General features: G+C 36.9%; 1 protein-coding gene across 2 annotated transcripts in view; it reads right to left on the bottom strand.

Annotated features, from left to right (window-relative positions):
- Positions 1–16,615, bottom strand: part of NLK (nemo like kinase) — a 152,562-nt gene that overhangs the window by 50,993 nt on the left and 84,954 nt on the right. For both annotated transcript variants that reach the window (XM_023183857.2, XM_023183856.2), the window contains exon 3: positions 13,222–13,277. In XM_023183857.2, the coding sequence (XP_023039625.1) occupies positions 13,222–13,277 (56 nt within the window). The remainder of the gene's footprint in view (positions 1–13,221; positions 13,278–16,615) is intronic.

The following is a 16,615-nucleotide window of genomic DNA, read 5'->3' as shown; positions in this document are numbered from 1 at the left end:
ATGCCACTGAACTCCAGCCTGGGGTGACAGAGTGAGATTCTGTCTTAAAAAAAAAAAAAAAAAAAAAAAGCTCCTTTAAGTCACTGTGATCTCAAAAGGAAAGACTAGGTAATCTCAAAAGTATATCACCATCGAAGAAGGAGAAAAACTTTATTCACTTTTTATTAATGTGGTCTCATGCAGGGTTTTTGGCATCAAAAACATGTCCATGACAGACACATTCCTTTAGAGTTTACTCATTCATTCATACAAGGACAAAAAGCCCTTTCTTAGACCAAGAAAGGTTTCCTACAGGACATATTTTTGACAGATGGGAACTTGAGGGAACAATTAAAAGTACTAGTTTCTGTGAGACCTCTGAGAACCTTCACACAGGGTAACTCCTGGTTTTGGTAAAGGGTTAATAACCTGAAGGGTTTCTTAGTCTTGAGCTCAGGGTGATAAATATTACCTATCAGATTAATATTCTTCATATTTAACCCTAATTACAGAAAAATATTAATATCCTATAACTGATTAAAGTCCCTATATCCCCCCAAAACAAAAGCACACATTAAAAACCCCAAAACTTTGCTTACTCATGCAAATCATATTTTCTTTAGAAAAAAAAAACACCACTTCAGCCTGATCCTATTTTCTACCATCTGGTTCTCCTGCCACCTCTAAGTGAGGTAAACTATCAATTAAATATATAATTTTTAAACCCACTGCCAAAGATACCATTCAATATTTTTGATTAATACTTAATAATGACAGACACAGAATATGTAGAGAGCAAAATAATATCAGCAGTACATAAATACACTGGCTAAAATTCAGATTTGTGCTAGTGTGCTATAAGTCTATTAAGTTTCCTGAGGTACTGCTCTCAAATAAATTCAGCTGATAGCAGGAGACTCAGCTGGTCTATGAAGTGCCTAAAAGCCCCACTGATTCTCCATATCCTCCAATTATGGCAAGTCTGATATATTTAGTGGCTTCTGAAACCTCTAGGTCTCCACGAAACACATGCCTCCTGGTGTCTAGCAACCTTAAAAAATAAAGTCAACACAGTGGGACATGACAAAAAGATGAAATAAATACAGTCCCATGAGCTTCGCTAAACTCTCACACCTGAATTAAATATGTCAAGAGGCTAATAATCAGAAGGTTAACCAGAAGGTTAAGCAGTTCAGGAGAATGATAATGGGGTTATGAGGCTTTTCAGAAGCTCAAATTAAGTGTGGCTTTGTTGTTATTCAATATTACCGTCTAACAGTTGGGAGCACTGACAGCATTTCATTCCCACCAGCTGGGAAGCTTTAGAGCTATATTTATTTTTTAATGGAGAGGTGAAAAGACTAGATTCAAGCTTTAGTTTTTTTTTTTTTTTTTTGGCTTAACTTGGAACGCAGGTGTTTCAAAGAGCTAGTGTGAATAAGTTGTTCCAACTATAGTGACTCTCTTCAAAGCAGAGAGGAAAAAAAATCCAGCTGTTGAGTTTGAACTTTAAACAATTCGTTAAAACAATTTCAGGATTTGCTATACACTAAAGCCTAAGTAATCGTTATGCAGACAGGAAGGCCTTTTAAATGAACTAAAAGAGGTGATGTGACTTTCACTACAGGGCATCATAAGGGGAGTGGTCCTTGGGATCTCAGGCTGAAAGAGAAAAGTATGTCGTGTATGGATGGAGGTCAATTTTCCATCTTCCCAACATACTATGACTTACATTTTTCATACCTTTCAGAAAAAAAGAGGAAAAATAAAGCTGATTCATTACACAGCATTTAGAGAGTGAATAAGAACTGGGAGAATTTACAAAGTATTAAAAATAAGTGCTTACTAATGACAAGGTGTTGTGTAAATATGTCATAATAAAGCACTGCTGAATAAACACTTGATAACAGACAGCTAACCATTGTGGACAGTTCAAGTTGTGCTTATAAAAAAGTTGTGATACTGTCCTACGTAAAAAAACTATCAGGTCGATAGCTTTTGCCATCTAGAGTTCAGAAGGACAGTGGGCTGGCTTCCCTGCTCAACTGAAGTCTGAGAACATATTTAATGTTCCAAGTGCAATGAGCTACTGATGTTGTATGACGTTCTAATGATGTGTTAAAAACTTTCAGATAGCAAAATAAAGATATTTACTTGGTTTATCTGAGTTGGGAAAAGAAAATGGGAACATATTGTATCAAATTATTTCCTACAGAATGAATATGGACAGAAAGGTTTGAAAACCCTACTTTAATTCCTAAACTCTCTACTGATTTCAGATAATGGAAACTTAATCATTCTTTCTTCATTTAATATGGACAGAAACTAATGCTAAGCCCGATTACAAAAAAAGAAATCTTACAATATTAAATATTTATCAAGTAGGTCCCATGTGGGTCAAAGGTTCTACAATCCTTTTTTAAAACTTTTCATCTTCGGCTGGGCACGGTGGCTCATGCCTGTAATCCCAGCACTTTGGGAGGCCGAGGCAGGTGGATCATGAGGTCAGGAGATCGAGATTATCCTGGCCAAAATGGTGAAACCCTGTCTCTATTAAAAATACAAAAATTAGCCAGGCATGGTAGCATGTGCCTGTAGTCCCAGTTACTCAGGAGGCTGAGGCAGGAGAATCACTTGAACCCGGGAGATGGAGCTTGCAGTGAGATGAGATCACGCCACTGTACTTCAGCCTGGGCAACAGAGCGAGACTCCGTCTCAAAATAAAAAAAAAAAAAGTTTTCATCTTCAATGTGATATATATTGGAACAAATATGAGTCAGGTGACTTTCCAAAAGACACAGTAAATTTGGTTTAATAAACTGTAGTACATAGATGCCCAAGCCTGGCCCCCTCAAGCCATAAATCCTCTTATATGACAAGTATATGAATGACAGTTAAAATATGCTTAAGTGATAACATAGTTAAGCACTTTAAGCATTAACATGCTTAGGCAACTTAAACACAAATTCTGAAATCCTGCCATTCCTGTCTGAAAAAAGAATCTACAGCCATAAATGTGTGAGACTTAATAAAATCTCTGTTCACATTTTTGTTTTCTTCCAAAATCAGGTGCACAGGGGAAGGAAATTTCAACCTAGTACTCAGATATGAAACTGGCTGATCTGAAATAAAAGTGAAGGCATTGAATCGTGTGGATAATGACAATCTGGTTTACAGATATGGTTGATTTCAAACAATGCTTTCCACATGAAAGAAAAACAGCAATGTGTCACAGAGAGAATTGTGTTCTCTTGTAATAAATGGTCAGCCTTAAATCTCATCATCATCTCTGCAACAAAAAGCACGGGAGCCTTTGCAACTAGAAAAAAATCGGTGTGCTTCAATTAGAATCACTGACCTTTTCTGAAGCATGCCTGTGCTTCTCTATAGAAATCAATGGAATAAAAGGTCATGTTGTTAAAACGTTTGAATACGACAATCTCTTTCCCAGGCAAAGGCAGATTCCTTTTCTTTGTAAAGTAACAAATTTGTTGTATAGAATGTCAAAACTTAAAACTACCTCAGTTGTAATTTAAAACTGACTAAAAAAAAAAAAAAAAATATCAATCCAATCACCAGAAAAAGAAGAAAAAAGCGGGAAAGCTGTCATTCTGTTACAGTCTATAAGATCTGTCAGATGAGTCTTTTTCACTAAGGCTATAACCATGTGTGTAATAAAACAAGAAGAGCATTCTAGAGAAAATGATGTTATTTCGAACTTCAGCGCTCTCCTTTACAAAGTGCTCTGGAGAAGGTAAGGCAAGCTCTGTGTCTGTCAAACACAGATGGTAGAGACTGGTGATTAATCTTCCACCATCATAACCCTCCAAAGCAAATGAACATGTACACAAACCCAGAGATTAAGAGCTGAGGAACAGAAGCCAAAGTGACTGGAATGTCACTGTTTTTTGGAATATAAAAAACTATATTTGAAAGAGGACCCTCTATATACATTAGGAATATTTTACTGTATCAATTTCTTCATTCATGAAGAGAAAGGGCAAATTCTTCAATTATCTCTCAACGCATTCAGAAGGTAAGGGATGAACATTATCAGTCATATAACTTCATTGTCCTTCTTACTGTCAATACAATGAATATCAACACTTTCTCCAAAAGACAATGAGCCCTCAAATTAGACCCGAGTAACCTTTCCTTAACAGGTCTGAAAAACTTACTTCCATGTCCAGACAATTTGGTGTCAAATGTCCTTCTGCCCAACAGAATTTGAGAGCATTTACTCCAGTATGATCTATTGTAAAGCTGCACAAATGTCATTAAAACCTGAGAGCAGATTGCTACCAGTGTTACAAGTCTCTAAACACACCAATCTACAGATGTTAGTCCTTACCTAGCCAGTGTTACCCATCACCAGTGTAGCTCATTTGTGGTCGTAGATTTTAAAAGACAAAGTTACTAAAAGAAACAGTTCGGAAGAACAGAGAAGATTCAAAATAAACAGAGAACAAAAATCTACAAGAAAAATTTAGAGAAAGTATATCAAAGAGTCTGTTTCTGAGTACTTTTTATGGGAGTTGAGAAGAGACGAAATAAAATGGTGGTCCATTTAAAAGGATGTCCCTCCTCTGTCCAGACAGATGATACAACATAGTATCTAATACATTTGTTCACAGTACCCACTTTCTACCTCTTACAGAATGAATATTAGATTATCCACTTAGTTACACCATCTATTAGCACTGTTTCATATTGTTATTTAATTAGAAAAGCTATGGAAAAAGGGTTACACGGACCCATGAACAGGAATTAGACATGGATTAAAATTTTGTGGAAAAATGAGAGTGCTACTAGAAATACTGAAAATATACTTATCCTACTAATATGAATTGTTCTTATATGAATTGATGCTGGAAGGACTACTGAACATGTTTTATTCTATGAAAATTATTAAGTTGTAGGTAAGTCTTCCAAGCTCTTTTTGGGGGGTGGAGTAGGGGAGTAGAGAAGGAGTGCAGGGCATTTTTTTTTTTTTATCCATAAGATAATTTGGTTAATGTCTCTATTGTAAAATTGATTACTCTGGTACTATAACTATTTGAAAACTGTCTATCATCTCTATTACACCATGAACTCCTTAAAGGTGATGGCAACAACCATATTTTGTATTACCTGCTGGTACATCTTTGCTGAAGGTAAAGTTAGAAAGGGCATAAAACAAACATTGAGCATCATGAAAAACCAACTGGGAAGATGCCAAACATCATTCTGTTCTTCTTTCATGACAGTCACTGCCTCTCAGCTCCAACAGTCAGGTCCTTGTTATTGTGTTTTTTAAAAATTACGTTAAAATACACACAAAATTGATCATTTAATCATGTTTCAGTGTGCAATTCAGTGGTATTAAGCACATTCACAATGTTGTGCAACCATTGGCACTATTTCCAGAACCTTTCCATTATCAAATATAAACTCCTTGTTAAGTTTTTAAAGTACACTTCTGATTCTGTTATTCTTCATCACAAAAATCTTTTACTGGGGCCCAATGTCAACTGAATTAAGACCAATTTCCAGGCCAGGCGCGGTGGCTCAAGCCTGTAATCCTAGCACTTTGGGAGGCCGAGACGGGCAGATCACGAGGTCAGGAGATCAAGACCATCCTGGCTAACACGGTGAAACCCCGTCTCTACTAAAAAATACAAAAAAAACTAGCCGGGCGACGTGGCGGGCGCCTGTAGTCCCAGCTACTCGGGACGCTGAGGCAGGAGAATGGCGTAAACCCGGGCGGCAGAGCTTGCAGTGAGCTGAGATCCCGCCACTGCACTCCAGCCTGGGCCGCAGAGTGAGCAGAGTGAGACTCCGTCTCAAAAAAAAAAAAAGACCAATTTCCTTAGTTCAACATTCAAAATCCCCCATGACTTGGCCCCACCTAGTTTAATTTAATTTCTCATTATTTCTGCATATCAAACTCTGGTCAACTAGATGATTTACCATCCCCTAATTATGCTCCTGATAGTCTCACCATCTGGAATATCCATCCTCTTCAATGCTACCTGTCCAAATTCTTCTCATCCATCAATGCTCATCTGAAATGTCTTTTCTCCACACAATTTCCTTATGGTTTTTTTCTGCTTGAAGTAGTCTCGCCTTTTAAAGTCCCACACCACCTTACTATATTCTTTTGGCACATTCTACCACACGTTAGTTATCCCTTTACATCTCATCTCCCCCTCATTGATTATAGTATCTTCCTTGAGGGAAAGCATTAAGAGGCAGCAGGGCATGGTGGGTTGAGAGTACTCCTGGTCCATTGGACTATACAATACGGGTTCAAATCACAGCTCTGTTACTTCTAAGTGACCTTGGACAAGTTATTTACCTCTCTGAGCTACAGTTTCTTCATCTATACATTGGAGATATGAATAAAGTATTTAGGATAGCATCTCACATATTACATTTTTAAAATTAAAATTAAATAAATGAACAATGCATCTTTGTATTTATCCCAGAGGTTAGTACAATGTCATATATAATAGTAGTGCTAAAGGTTTGGCTGAATGAATAAGCAAGGTTAACCAGATACTGACAAAAATGGTGGTTAGGTCAGGAATTTATCTGTTCCTGGATTGTTCTATCAACCTTTCTTGGTTTTTCCTTTCTTTAAATTTCTGTTCTAGGCTTCCGAGATAAGAAGAAAGGATCAGTGATAGTGGGTAAGTGAAAGTTTTTGTTTTTGTTTTATTTATTTATTATTTATTTTTTTTTTGAGACGGAGTCTTGCTCTGTCACCCAGGCTGGAGTGCAGTGGCCGGATCTCAGCTCACTGCAAGCTCCGCCTCCCAGGTTTACGCCATTCTCCTGCCTCAGCCTCCCGAGTAGCTGGGACTACAGGCGCCCGCCACCTCGCCCAGCTAATTTTTTGTATTTTTTAGTAGAGACGGGGTTTCACTGTGTTAGCCAGGATGGTCTTGATCTCCTGACCTCGTGATCCGCCCGTCTCGGCCTCCCAAAGTGCTGGAATTACAGGCTTGAGCCACTGCGCCCAGCTTGTTTTTGTTTTAAATCATCAAATGTTTTCCTAGTAATTCAGTGGGAAACTAAAATGGGGGAGAGTAAAAATGAGAACCCCCCCAGTGCTCTCAGGATACCTTGGTTCTTTTGTTTTTTTGGTGGGGAGATGGAGGCTCTCTCTGTCACCTAGGCTGGAGTGCAGTGGCACGATCACTGCAATCTTCACCTCCTGGGTTCAAGAGATTCTCCCACCTCAGCCTCCTGAGTAGCTGGGATTACTGGCACACGCCACCAAACCCGGCTAATTTTTGTATTTTTAGCAGAGACAGGGTTTCGCCATGTTGGTCAGACAGGTCTTGAGCTCCTGACCTCAGGTGATCCACCTACCTCGGCCTCCCAAAGTGCTGGGATTACAGGCATGGGCTACCATGCCTGGCCAGTTCTTTTCTATCATTATACTTTCCAACCTATATTATTGTCATTATTTATGTGACTGTATCCTCCACTAGATTATAAGCCTGGACCAGAAATCATCTATTGGTTCATTTACCAAATATTTATTTTGTACCTACTTTATGTCAGGCACTGTTCTAAGTACTGGTAATGTAACAATGACTAAAACAGACAGAATGTCCTGAATCTGGAAACATAGTTGATGCTTGTTTACGGAATAAATGAACAGGAAGTTCTTACAATATGGGAATCTTCAAAGCTCCCAGGATATAAATTTCTGGTCCTTAGTAGTACCATTATTGAAGAAAGAGTACACTTACATAAGCATATATACATTTTGTTTCCATTGTTCTTAGTTTTTCAATGACTCCTAAGATTCCCTGAGGGTTATACAGCTGTTTCAAAGCACTAGAGACTCTTACTGGCTGCAATGGACACATAGGTTTCCTCAGTCTTTATGACAAGAGATTCCTATTTAAAACACTGCCTGCACAGGCAAAACCTATCCTACAAACAGTGACACTTCTGAGAGTGAGAACTTCACAATAATTGTGCCAGAACATCAAGTAAAATCTGAGACCGTCTCAACAAACTGTGTACGGACACTCCACTAGACTTCTCATTCCCACTGAGTTTAGAATGTAATTGCTTCTAGCATATAAGACTCACACCACCCATGTTCGTCTTCATAAAATGCTAAGTTATGCTTTAAGTCAAAAATAAGCTTTTCCCAAACCAAACCAAATTTTTATTTCCAACCCTGTAGGTAGCTAGTGCTTTCTAGGAAAGGGCCTGTAAATGTGCATTGTAGAGCATCCAGAATCCAAACTGAAGCATAATAAATTCCGTTTTCTAATCAAACAATTAGAACTGGTTTCTCTTGATTTAAATTTCAGTAGGCTCAAAGTAATTAAGTACCAAACTCTTTTCACACAGATTTCCAAATAGAAACTCAAAAGTACAAAATGAAAAATGTAATCCTTTAAAAGCTAAAACATCAGCTCAGAAAAATACATAATCTTTAAAATTATTAAATAATATATTTCCTAGATAGATTAAAAACTATGAAGACAAAAAGTTCAAAGATACAGAGGTCATGATAGAAGTTATTGCTCCTTTCACAGCTGAACTTGTCTGTCCCAGATCTGTTGAACCCTGTAGGCAGATTTACAAAAACTTACAGTCTAGATATTGACTTTTTTTTGTTGCTTCAAGAAGTTATCTAAAAATGCATGGTGTTTCAAAATCCACACTAAATTTTTGGGGAGCACTGATGCGATAATTTTATTACAGTTTCAGTCTCTTTAGGAAATACATGATTAACTGCATGACACTATACACCGATAATCTTACTTTACATTTGATTATATCAAAATGCACATAGAACTCAAATTTTCTAAAATTATATTCACTATTATATTAGGTTTAAAAGCACCTGCTGGTTTAAAATGTTTGTCTATTAAAACTTGAATATGTAATATATATCCCAACTTTTCTTTTTTTTTTTTTTTTGAGACGGAGTCTTGCTGTGTCTCCTGGGCTGGAGTGCAGTGGCCGGATCTCAGCTCACTGCAAGCTCCGCCTCCCGGGTTCACGCCATTCTCCTGCCTCAGCCTCCGGAGTAGCTGGGACTACAGGCGCCCGCCACCTCGCCCGGCTAGTTTTTTGTATTTTTAGTAGAGACGGGGTTTCACCGTGTTAGCCAGGATGGTCTCGATCTCCTGACCTCATGATCCGCCCGTCTCGGCCTCCCAAAGTGCTGGGATTACAGGCTTGAGCCACCGCGCCCGGCCATATCCCAACTTTTCTAATCTTAGAAAAAGTGTAATGATGTGGTACTTTATGTACAGTGGATAATTACTTAGGATTATTTATTTTCCCTCACAACTTAATATAAATATATATTTTTGACTCGATGTACTTTCAACTAAGTATTAAAAAACTCATTAGATGTATAACAATATACTAAGAACTTGCCTAAAACAACAGAACTTCATGCAGACCTCAAAATAGTTTCTTAAAAGCATAATTCCAGGATCACTTATTTAAAATTCAAAATATTACCTACTCTAAAATCTGTAGACACAATAATCCTCCAAATTAAAAAACATCTAAAACCATTTGTAATGTGTGTGCCATATTTCGGAGATAGTACAGAGGGAGCTGCTGACATAGATAATATAGTATGCTGAATTCATATAGTAACTTGAGGTCCTATTAATCTTTAATATTTTTATATTTTAGGTAATAGGTTTTTTATTTTTCAAGGAGAAAAAAGAGAGTAAGGAAACTGAGGAATTTTTTTTTTTTTTTTTTTGGTTTGGCTACAACCAATTTATTTGTATCAAAAACATAGGACACATGGCCAGGCACAGTGGCTCATGCCTGTAATCCCAGCACTTTTGGAGGCCAAGGCGGGCAGATCACCTGTGGTCAGGAGTTCAAGACCAGCCTGGCCAACATGGTGAAACCTCGTCTGTACTAAAAATACAAAATTAGCCAGGCATGGTGGCATGTACCTGTAATCCCAGCTACTTGGGAGGCTGAGGCAGGAGAATCTCTTGAACCCAGGAGGTGGAGTAAGCCAAGATTGTGCCATTGCATTCCAGCCTGGGCAACAAAGATTGAAACTCCGTCTCAAAACAAAACAAAGGACACAGAAAACTTTCCCATTTAGGACACTAAAAGAATCAGCAGCGAAGGCAGAGCATATACATAACTAAGGTATTTCTTACATTTTCATTTGATAGTTGTTCTATAATACAACTTTTCAGTATCCTGTACTCCAAGCTAAACCATTCCTTCCTAAAAAGTCTTTATAATCCTGTGGCCGCTTATAGGTATGATTCCTTTTTATGTTAAAAGGATTCAGTTTTTTCCAATCGACACCATTACTGGAAAATGCTTACCTTTTTTCTATGCATGCTTCTACATATAGCTAAGAATTATAAGGCAGAAAACAGAAGACTACTGAAGTTTAGGTTTGAAAGATTTGATTTTTCCATCTGTAGTCGGTTAATTACTGTGAGAGTAATGTGTCAAATTTTTAACCTGAAGCTAAAAAATTAAGTGATATGATAGGATGAAATAAAGTAAAACATTTAAGTAAATGGTATACCAGAGGGTTCCATGAATATTTTATGACAAAGGCTCTTTACTTAAACATCTATGAACAATTTTGAGGAGGAAAATTTCAAAGAAACATTCTAACTGATGAAATGGATCGATTTGCTACCAACAGCTACTAAGCCACCTATATCGCTCATGGTTTTAAACCATAACTATGCTAACTTTCCCTCTGTTATTTGAAATAATGATGAATCAAACATCTCCTAGACTCAGTTAAATTATGGCCAATAATAATAAGTGATTGAGAACTCTTATCTTACAGAAGCACATACACAGTTTTCAAACCAAGTACCAAAATTAATGCCTGATATAAACAATATGTGCCTGAACTATAAGGTAAAAAATGGATATAATGAATTAACTAAGTGTTCAATGAAGAGAACCTAAATCTATTTGGCTTTTATTCAATACATCCATATTCACCAATTAACTTACACAGAAACATTCCTTCCTCACATATGGCCTATGTGCAGTAAAGGGTTAACTCAGCAGACCTGGGCTGTCCAAACCCTGCCCATTCCAAAAGTCTTCAAGACTGGCCCCGGACTTTTGGGAAATAACCTTAGGTCACTGCAATATCCACCTGATAATAGTATCTTAGTATACCTGGGGCTTTGGCCATGCCAGATAGTTTACGTTAACAATATGATACATGGTGAATACCTGTCTTTGCCTGGACCTTGGGTTATGCTGTATTAGTTTGACCTCTGGAGGGGAAGGGAAAAAGGAGGGCTGGAGACTGAGCAGCTAAGGTCACTCACATGGGTGCTTCATGCCTATATGACTGACCCACAGTAAAAACCCTGAACACCAAGGCTCAGGTAAACTTCCCCGGTTGGCAACACTTGCCCATGTTGTCATATATCATTGCTGGGAGAATTAAGCACTGTCCATGCAACTACATTGGGAAAGGACAAATGGAACTTCATGCCAGACTCTCTAAATTGTTTTCCTTTCTTGATTTTAGTCTGTATCTTTTTTGCTATAATAAACTGTAACCATGAGAATAACAGACCTTCTGGGCTCAGCTGATCCTTCTGCCTCAGCCTCTCGAGTGGCTGGGACTACAGGCATGTGCCACTACACCCAGCAAATTTTTTTTTTTTTTTTTTTTTTTTTGTAATTTTGGTAGAGACAAGGCCTTGCTACGTTGCCCAGGCTGGTCTCCAACTCCTGGGCTCAAGCGATCTGCCCACCCTGCCTCAGCCTCCCAAAGTGCTGGGATTACAAGTGTGAGCCACTGTGCCCAGCCATATTACTTTTTATTTTTATTATTATTTTTTTTCAAATATTTTCCATTCATGGATGCAGTCTCACATCTATGGAGGACTGACTAGCATTCAAGAGCTTTTGGTTTAAAAGATCAAAACATCCCAGCAGTGTTGATCAGTGACAATTCTATTACCATATAAGGTTTCCCAAATCCTTAGCCAGCTTAGTTATCGTGGGAAGCTCTTAATTGTTCCTATTTTCTCAGGAAGTTATCAAAGATAACAACCTCATATGGAATTACCTACCCTCTGTGTAAGAATGAGATTTTCATTACCTCACTGGTGAATCAGAAAAAGTATCTCACTATTACATGGGTTTCCATTCTGAGTCATAGGTCTAAAGTATTAATAAAAAAGCCTAGAGTTTGAATAAACTGCATTATCACGAGCTTACCAAAATCAATGACTTAGGATTTCCTGTCTTTTATTTAAAGCTTTATCAAGTTAAATGCGGAATGGAAACTGGTGACACTTTGCCCAGGAATGTCAGTGAGGTTAACTTATGTCTCAGTTTTTTTCACGCACAGTCCCAGGAGCTATTACCATGCATTATTTTATTGTTACCATGGAGCCATCACCAGGCATTATTTTATCATTATTTTATAGTTCATTATTATTCACAATGTCTAACATACTATTTTTAAACATTAACAGTAGTAACAGGAGAACGTTAAGGGCTGTATCCTGAGAATCACATAGGTAAGGGCTGAAAGCAAGACTACATAGTCAGAATACCTGGAACCAAATCTCCATCCCCACACTTACTAGCTCTGTGATCTTGGTCAATTTCTTACCTTTTGTGCCTCAATTTCCTCTTCTGTAACATGGGAATAATCATAATACCTTCCCCAGAGGATGTTTGTAGGATTAAATTAAACATATGTGTAAAGAGCTTAGAATTGTGCCTGGCATCTGATAAAAACTATATAAGTAATGGCTATTAGGTCAGTATCACCACTACGACCACCACCATTCTAAGGAACATAAGACAACTTAACTTACATTAATTCTATAATTTTTATCTTACCCCAAGTGTTATAAGAAAGGGCAGTATTGCTCTCTTAACTGACAGGCAGCTGTTGCATAGTGGTAAAAGCACTTCCCTGGGTTCTACTACAACAAAGCTGCCTCAATGGTTTCATCTGCAAAATGGGGATGGTAATAATCTATCTCATAAGGCTGTGTGGGGATTAAATATCTGCTCAGATGTTCTGTTCTGTGGCATCACCACATAGAATATGTTGATAATATTGAGCTCTGCCAGACACTTAGGATTTCAAAATTACCTGGTTCCAGGTACTCAATCACTTCTGCAAGGATGAGACTTAAAATACTTGAAGGCATGAACCCCAAAAGGTGCTAGAAGAACAAATTAATTTTAAAAATTGTCCCCTTCTTTCACATTCCCTGGTTAGGATACATTTCTTCAAAATAGTCAATGTGTGGAGGTTGGAGTATGTCAAGGGCAGAGAGTACCTGAGAAAAGGAAAAAAAAAAGTCAAATTTAGAGAACTAAAAAGGAAACAAAATTCAACATAAAAGCAAGTAAATACTAACAACTCTTTAATGATTTAAAGCTTAGTTACAATTGCCCACTGAAAATTATTTAATCTGTCAAGAAACACAGTCCTAAACATTAAGATGGATTTGTAAACTTACTACCCAAAAGACTTACAAAATGACAGAGGCAATTGGATTATACCACACGCTACCAAAATCCCTGCACAGGAGAGTTTTTGAAATAAACATCCTATTTTAAAGAATCAATGTTACTCTAAGAGTGTGAGGAGCCACATCTATCATTCATTCCTTTATTCCTCTGTTCAACAAACCCTTACTATGTGCATTCTACCTGTCAAGCACTAAGCTTTTAGGTTATCCTGTTGAACAAAATAGGCATCATCCCTGCTCTCACAACTACAGAAGAGGTAAGCACTAAACAAACAAATAGTTACAGATATGTAATTACAACATCTATTACTCTGGAGGAAAAATGTAAAGAAGAGTAGAGAGAAAAAGCTTCCCTGGGTAACACTACTCTAGAATTTGAAGGCTGAGTAGGAGTTGGTCAATGGGCAGACAGTGTAAAGACACTGAGGCAGATTCTAGAAACAGAAAATCCAGTGCTTATGGAATATAGAGGATAGGAAGAAAATAGACTAACATAAAGTAGAAGAGGAAGGTATGAAATACACTACACAAAGTCTCTTCAAATCATACTAAGCATTTTCGATTTTATTCCAAGATTTTTGTAAGAAGTCACTAGGGTGAGGAAAAAAGACTTTACGACGCAAGTCCTTTATAAAAGCAGCGTAGTACCCGTGTAACTTCTGCCATCAAAACATAACAAACAAATCCCCTCCCAGCTGTCTTGCTAAGCTAATGAGAAATACTAAGCTCAAAGGACATGGAAGAAACTACTTAACAGGAAATAAATTGTGTGGTACTAGTTAAAATTTTATGATCTGTAGCTTAAAATTTTTTTTTTTATTATAGAGAACTTCAAACATATAAAAGTGGGCAGAATAGTATAAAGAATACCCATGTAATCAATACCTGGCCTCAGTTATTCACACACATGAACATTTTTATTTCATCTCTATCCTTTACTCTCCCTATATAATTCTCAAGCATATACCAAACTTATTTCAGTCATAATCAGTATCTCTAATAAAAAAAAGTTTAAAATTACAATGATCAAATCTAAAATGTAAATGTTTAAAACCATCATCAAATATCCAGTTCTCAAATTTCCTGTTTTCTCATATTAAAAAGCAGTTTGTTAGTCTAAATCAAGAGCTAAATAAGATTTACATAGTACGATTGATAATCTAAAGGTTTCTCCACCATTTCTTTTTCGTTTCCTCTTGCAATGTATGTGTAGAAGAAACCTGGTTCATTTTAAAGGTTATTCTTGTTTCAGTCAAGCATTTCTCACTATAAATTTTAAGCAAAAATTTATTTTATGCATTAAAGCCTCTTGTAATGAAAAATTCTTCACTCACTTTAAAGCCAGTTAGAGGCTTTTAAATAGTTTAGATGTTTTTATAAGGAATATCTATCTTTCCTTTTGAATTAAAATGTTTATATTTAGAATTCTGGTATAAACAGAAAATAAGGGATTTTCCAGTTTCTTTGAAGAGTAATTTTTTTCATATGACAGATACATTATTTCATTTCTATGTATTTTTTAAACCTATAATTAGCCAGCTATATTTTTAAACCAATAAATTCACATAAATTTCTCATTATGTACCGGAACAATTTTTAACATGAATATCTGACAATTGAGGAAGGCAGTTAGAAATTAGTGTTTTACTTGACATCTTTAGGACTCTAAACTCTGTATCTGAGCAACACACATCCTGTCTAAGGGGGAAACAGAATGCAATGAGTGACAGTGTCCATTATACAAAGCTATTTTACACTTCAAATCTATCTGCTATAATTAGAGGTTATCTAGAAGAAAGTGACAACCATACATTTTAAACCTTGATAGAGAAGAATGAGGCTTTCTTACTCCATATTTGATGAGGCCTTTTGTAAAAAAGCCATATAAAATAGGGATAGACATTTGCACTACAGCATTTAGCTGTGATTGTTAGTTCGAAAGGTACAATATTTTAAACTATGCCTGGAATTTTTTTAAATGCCTGTTGTTTTATCCTCCTGCTCTTTCTACTCCAAAATGTTTATCAGAGGATGGCATTCTACAGTGCTTCTAGGTGGTAAAAACAGTATTTAGATCAGTAATGATCTAGGAATCTCAAAAGCACGTAAATGAGTAAGTGAGAAGGTATAGTGGCAGAGTTCGAAACTCCAGACTTCATTTAAATAGCTGGAGATCCTCTATAAAACCCACTAATATTTGAGGGAATAAAGTACATGAGATTAGCCTTAAGATATAAATAGGTGGACGCTTGTAAAGACTTTGGCTTGTAAAGAGTTGAAATATCCTCAAATACCACACTCTTCAAAGGATTTCAAATACAAAAAAACGCAAGCAGACTTGTCTAATTAAAACATGAATTAAAGTTATGTCTTTAAATGATAGTCATTGCCAAACACATTTCTTAACAGTGTCTCTGCACATTTCACAAATCTTTTAAGAAACATAAAAGCTCATTATGTTAGCTGCTTTGTAGGACTTCAACCTCCATGATGTTAGAAGATTCACTATAAACTGGTTACATAAGAAAATAGCTTCGTTTCAGTCAGCACTTTATCAATAAAATAATTAATAGCTGTGAATAATCTCAATCCCAACTATAAAGACAAGAAATTTATCTGTTCATTCATAGAATCAACATTTATTGAGTTTCTACTCTGCCAAAGACTCAAAGACAAGAATAAGACACCTATAAGGAACACAGTTAAATCCCATTTAGCAAAGGAGCCACTCTTTTCTCACTCTCTCCCCACAATAGATTCTAGGTTCTAAGTTTTTTACGGTAGAGACTATATTATTATTATTATTTTTTATAGAGTTGTAGCATAAGGTATACAAATCCTGACTGTAACTTGATGAATTTTTATATACACACATATTTCCATGTAACTACCACCCAGGTTAAGAAATTAGGCATTTTAGCTCCTTTGCTTTTTTTTTTTTGAGACGGGAGTCTTGCTCTGTTGCCCAGGTTGGAAGGCAGTGGCATGACCGCGGCTCACTGCAACCTCTGCCTCCTGGATTCACGCGATTCTCCTGCCTCAGCCTCCCAGGTAGCTGGGACTATAGGCATGCGCCACCACGCCCAGCTAATTTTTATATTTTTAGTAGAGAGGGGGTTTGACCATGTTGGCTAGGCTGATAT

Source organism: Piliocolobus tephrosceles, chromosome 16 (genome assembly GCF_002776525.5).
Source record: "Piliocolobus tephrosceles isolate RC106 chromosome 16, ASM277652v3, whole genome shotgun sequence".
In the NCBI taxonomy this organism is placed as follows: Eukaryota; Metazoa; Chordata; class Mammalia; order Primates; family Cercopithecidae; genus Piliocolobus; species Piliocolobus tephrosceles.
The sequence above is the reverse complement of the archived record's forward strand: the minus strand, read 5'-3'. Positions and strand labels throughout refer to the sequence as shown.